The 6,000-nt window shown below is 44.2% G+C and overlaps 1 protein-coding gene across 1 annotated transcript in view; it reads right to left on the bottom strand.

The window, feature by feature from the left end:
- Positions 1–526: 526 nt before the first annotated feature.
- GLUD1 (glutamate dehydrogenase 1) overlaps positions 527–6,000 on the bottom strand; it is a 30,050-nt gene continuing 24,576 nt past the window's right edge. The window contains 4 exon segments of the mRNA XM_032231818.1: positions 527–1,917; positions 4,284–4,346; positions 5,598–5,665; positions 5,668–5,688. Of these exon segments, the coding sequence (XP_032087709.1) occupies positions 1,798–1,917; positions 4,284–4,346; positions 5,598–5,665; positions 5,668–5,688 (272 nt within the window). The 3' untranslated portion in view covers positions 527–1,797.

The raw sequence follows: 6,000 nt of genomic DNA, 5'->3' as shown, positions 1-6,000 counted from the left end.
TGATTATGATTATGTGGATGGGTGAGCGAATACTTTTGGCAATATAGTGTACGTACGTATGGGATGTGGTGGCTCAGTGGCTGCGGAGCTTGTCGATCAGAAAGATCAGCAGTTCGGCGGTTCGAATCCCTAGTGCCACATAACATAATGAGCCCATTACTTGTCCCAGCTTCTGCCAACTTAGCAGTTCAAAAGCATGTAAAAATGCAAGTAGAAAAATAGGAACCACTTTTGGTGGGAAGGTAGCAGTGTTCCATGCACCTTCCGCATTTAGTCATGCCGGCCACATGACCACGGAGACAGCGCTGGCTCTTCGGCTTTGAAACGGAGATGAGCACCGCCCCCTAGAGTCGGGAACGACTAGCACATATGTGCAAGGGGAACCTTTACCTTATATGGACGTAATTTCTGGGAATGACTGAAAAATTCTGGGACTGTGTCAACAGGACCTGTGGGAACTGGAGTCTTCTCAGCCACATCCCAACCCGTCTCCACCAACGCGGAGTAGAAAACACACAGACCAGAGCATGTTTCAAAATGTCAACTTTTAATAATTGCTTTTGTTTGCCATGTTATGTCATGAGTTATAAAGGAGCTAGAAAAAAAAATAACCATGAATTTTCAAGAGGGGCTGGGGTGCATTTTAAAAACAACCTAACTGATTAGATAAATACATCTGGCACTTTATAGAATTCATCTGGACACAAGACCATGTCAAGACCCACAAGGCAGCTACGGGAACAATCCAATCCTGATTCGAGGCTCTCCCTCTAACCCATTTTTCCAGGCTCAGCATTTTCCAGATGAATGGAGCAAAAATTGTGTCGGTGTGCCTGCCAGTCTTCTTGGTAACGATAATTTCTATGTTTTAATTGTTCAACGGGCCAACGCTAATGCTAAAAGCACTTCAAAAACTAAAGTACAAGAATAAAAACTTACAAAAATTCTTCAGACGTCCCAAGGTTATGCTCAAGTACGTGTTATCCTCTTTTTAAAAAATAATAATACGTAAGCTAAGTGGATATGTAGTGACAAGAAGCCGTTCTCCCATGGTCATCTGTGAATCAACGATGCTTGTTCAGCTTATAAAAAGAATTTCTGGAACTCCTCTTTTTATGCACAGCTGAACAGTGCTTAAATCAAGGTGAGGCTAAGTACATGATTTAGAGGAAGGCCTGTAGCAGGAGCAAAGTTGTTGTTTTTTTTTTTAAAAAAGGAAAGAAATAACAGAACAGCGACTTAAAGGGAACAAGACTCTCCTGTAACTGTAAAAATGGGGAAAAAATCTAGGTTATTCCCTGAAGGTCACCCATTCAGTCTTCAGAAATGATCCAAGAGCTATTTACTCAAAAGTGCCTAAACTACAAGTATAGCGTTGCCTGAAGCCAAAGTGCTTGAACAGTTAATATTTCCTTCAGCGTTATACATTGTCAGAAGCGATGCTAAGTTTGCTAATGGTGGCAAGGCCACGCTTCCGTACAAGAAAAAAAGGGAACAGGTTTTAACGTCTCAAGATGAAACCTACAAAAAGAAAAAAAACTCTAGGCGGTGCAGAGGAGCTGGCTATCTGTAGTCGTCTCTCAACGTGGAACCTTAAATCTATGGTTTTCCCCTCCTCCCTCTCCCCAATATTGCATTTTAAAAAAAGGACTAGCTTGAACGGAAGCTATCTGAGAATCAATTCCACTATGGTTAAGTGAGAAAGGGAGTTTTTCTGTGTAAACTTCTCATAAACCTTTTTTTCCCCAACGGGACTCAGAACACGGGGGTGACAGGCTGAAGACGGGAGGAAGCCGCTTATGTGAAGGTCAGACCGGCTTCGTTGTACACTTTGAAGACTTTCTCAATCGCGTTGACGTAGGCAGCTGTTCTCAGGTCCAGACCCAGGTTGTACTTCATGGCGGTACGCATGATTTGCTACGGGACATTAAAAACCGCAGTTAGGGACTCCCAGAGACGTTGGCTATGCATTTTTTTAAAAAAATATGTGTGGGAAACCGTTGAACAATCATGGAGATTTTTCCTTCGTGTATTTTTTTTCCTGAAAGGCTCGTGGGTAATTTGCATACTGGTAAATCAAACCTGGGAAAACAAGGCTCTTGGGAAGATTACTGGAGTCCAAATGCTATTGGTGTCAGCTAAAACCCTGGTTCAGAGAGTAGAAGTTGAAAAATATCTAGAGCAGCGAATGCTGGCTGGGGAATTCTGGGAGTTGAAGTCCATACATCTTCAAGTTGACAAGGTTGAGAAACACTGATCTAGAGCAGGGGTATCAAACGCGATTTCATTGAGGGCTGCCTCAGGGTTGTGATTGACCTCAAGGGGGGCAGGGATGGGGGGGCATGGCCAGCTTGACAACACTTGTGTCAGGGGTGCCTGTGGTGGCTGAGCGCTTTGCCAGCGAAAATGGCCTCCCGAGCTCCGTTTTCAGCTGCAATGGCCTCTTGCAACCCTTTGCCAGTGAAAAGAGAGCTCGGGAGGACCGCACACAATCCTTCCGAGCTCTGTTTTCATTGGCAGAGGTACCGTGGGCCGATCCTTTACTGTTTTGCAGGGCAGCCCTGTGGGCCAGATCTAAGAATCCCATGGGCAGGCCTTGAACTTGGGAACTTTAAGACTTCTGGACCTCAACTCCCAGAATTCCCCAGTCAGTCATGCTGTCGGGAATTCTGGGAGTTGAAGTCCATAAGTCTTAAAGTTCCCAAGTTTGGACACCCCTGATCTTAGAGGGTTACCCATTATGGTTTTCTTCAAAGATCTATCTATTCCACTCTAATTTTCTTTTTTTAATGGAGGAATTCAAAACACAGTTATAGTTGTGAAACTGCATGAAAATAAGGATGCAGTTAAGGATAATTTCCAATGGCCAACTCCAACACTGGAGATTTTTAAAGAAGAGATCTGAAATGATTGAGCTAATTCTCGACTTATAAGAGTTGAGTTTAGTCATTTGACTAAACTAACAGTAATATAGTGACTGTTGAAAGTTACAACAGCTCTGAAGTAAGTGACTTATGGAGGTTTTTCCCTACTTATGACTGTTGCAGCATCCCCATGGTCATGTGATCAAAATTCAGATGTTTCGGAACTGACTCATATTTATGACGGTTGCAATGTATCGAGGTCATGGGATCCCCCTTTGAAACCTTCTGACAAGCAAAGTCAATGGGGGAGCCAGATTCACTTAAGAACCGTGTTACTAACTTAAGAACTGAAGTGAACCACTTAACAACTATGGCAGGAAAAGTCATAAAAAGGGGCAAAACTCACTAAACAAATGTCTCACTTAGCAACAGAAATGCTGGGCTCAAAAGTGGTGGTAACTCGAGGTAGGGGGCTGGACTAGAAGGCCTCCAAGGTCCCTTCCAACTCTGTTATCCTGCTTGTCACAAGACAGCAACCAAGAGAAACCAACACTTCCTCTTGCTAAGCTGATACTTTTTAAGAATGCAATTACTATATGCTTATATTGAGCTCTTCTCTTTTCAATAAACATCTTCATGGCCCGTTTCCCCAGTCGTGTTTCCAGGAATTCTACCTTCTCATCTAAATACAGAAAACCTGACTGCTAATGGCAACAAATCATGGCTACCCTCTGGTTTTGATTGGTAATGTGTTTTGGCCCCCTCAGTGGCCTGCGGAGCTGGCAGCAGATTCGGACAGTAAGGAGGTTGGGGAGGAACCTGGGCCAGTCCTGGGGTTTGTGTCAGAGGGTGAGAGAGGGCCAGGGTCACCCCGACAGTTATCAGCTGCCTTCGGAGTCGGAGATCAGTGAGGCAGATGAACAGCTGGAGCCTGTTCCCAGTGTGCCCATGCACAGAGTTGCCAGACGAAGGGAACAGCTAAAGAACAGGGGTCAACTTGGGAGTGAGGCCACAGGTGGATGATGAATGGCCCCTCCCAGAGGAAACAAAAGAGGAGCGAAAGGGGAGAGGAGTTTGCAGGAGACAATTAGTTCGCTGCGTTCATGACACTCCGAGACTCCTTGCCAAGTTCTGCAGATATCGGCCTGTCAGCTCTACAAGCCACAAAAGGTCTGTGACTGTAAATCCTCCCTTGAAAAACTTTGCTGGATGTGAATGAGCAGAATTCACAGTCAATTAATAAAAGGGGTTTTGTCGGGACAAGGAGTCTGCTTCATGCTCTTGGGAAGCCTCGGTCAGAACATAATCTTCCCACCATAAGGCAAGCAAAATAAGGCAGGAAGAGCTGACCAATGACTCTGACATCTCAGATGACCATCCATAGTAGCATTTAATGTTTCATAGCTGTGCAATACCTACCCGTGCGGATCGCTCCATGGTGTAAGCCAAGCCCGAATGCACAATGTCTTTTTCAGAGGCACCCTGTGGAAAAGAACAGCCATCACAACCCAGTCAAAAGTCACCAACCAGAGGCTGGTTTGGCTTAAGGGGTCAAATTCCCCTTTCTAATGTCACTTCTATGTACTGCCTTTTCATGGAAATTGGTTAATTGAAAGAGCTGTGGTGGCGCAATGGTTAGAATGCAATACTGCAGGCTAACTCACTGCCAGCGGTTCGAACCTGACGGACTCAAGGTTGACGCAGCCTTCCATCCTTTGGAGGTGGGTCAAATGAGCCCCAGATTGTTGGGGGCAAGAGGCTGACCCTGTGTATAAGGCTAAGTGCTATTGCTATTTGAACATCAGGTCAAAAACAGGGTTTTGGTTTCTAGTCAGAATTGTAATACGGATAGTCCTTAATTTACAGCCATTTATTTAGTGACTGTTCAAAGTTACAACAGCACGGCAAAAGTGACATGACCATTTTTCACACTTGCGACCATTGCAACTTCCCCATGGTCACATGATCCAACATTCAGATGCTTTATGATGGTTGCAGTGTCCCGGAGTGACCTTTTGTGATTCCTTGACAAGTAAATTCAATGGAGAAGCCAGATTCGCATAACAAATGTTTTACTACCTTAACACCTGTAGTGATTCACTTAATAACCGGGGCAAGGTAGGTCATAAAATGTGACAAAATTCATTTATCTGTCTTGCTTAGCAATTGAAATTTTCGACTCAATTGTGGTCATTATTCAAGGACTACTTATAGGTCCATTTATTTATTTTAGTTTGTGTGTGTGTGTGTGTGTGTGTGTGTGTTGCAGCATAACTCTGGAACGCCTCAAGCAATCTTGGTATACAGATGACTTACTCTCTGGAAACAAATACTGTGGGGGTAAGACACCCTAACACCCTTGGGGGGTATTCTGTTAACATACAGCCTGTTGTGCCTTCAAATGGCTTCTACTGTACAGCGCAGTGGAGTTGCCATGGTAACGGCTTCACAGTACTCCACAAGGGGGCTCCCTCTCATAAGGGGGAAAAGCCAACATTAGAAATTATATTTGATCTGGACATTTCCCCCCTATAAATAAATACCCAGACAACGCTGGGTTATCAGCTAATTTATTATAAATACGAACTAAGCCAAAACTTCAGCTTTCAACAGAGTTAAATGCAGCATTTTAGCTTCCTTCCTTCAGATTTCCCTGTGGGTTTTGTTGCTGCAGGATGGAAAGTTTGCTTAGATCTACATATTAAGGTAATAAAATTTGCAAGAGCTACTTACAGATATTCTATCCTGGAATTCTGCAGTAGGCACAACCGGAATACTTCCCCCGTGTTTCCCAAACTTCTTTCCAAGCTCTCCTGAACCGACACTAAAAGAAAGAAAACAGCCAGTTAAAACTCCTGGCCAAGGGAACTAACTGGATAATCAAAAGACAGTTCTTCTCAGAGTAGAATCAACTTTTTTAATGTGCTGCCAAGGTAGATCTACTTCCACGTATGGAGGGGGGGGGATTTCCTCTTAAATCCATTAATCTGCCAAAAACATTCAGCAACACAAGGCCAAAAACCCACCAGTCTTGTTTCCAACCAAAGCCTGCTAAAACCATTGGGCAAAGTGTGCCCCTGAAAGTGATCAAGGAGCCCAGACATGCCCACCAGTGGGCGAAGGCTGTATTATGGAC

The sequence above is a fragment of the Thamnophis elegans genome, chromosome 15 (assembly GCF_009769535.1).
Source record: "Thamnophis elegans isolate rThaEle1 chromosome 15, rThaEle1.pri, whole genome shotgun sequence".
In the NCBI taxonomy this organism is placed as follows: domain Eukaryota; kingdom Metazoa; phylum Chordata; class Lepidosauria; order Squamata; family Colubridae; genus Thamnophis; species Thamnophis elegans.
This window is presented reverse-complemented; position numbering and strand designations above follow the sequence as displayed.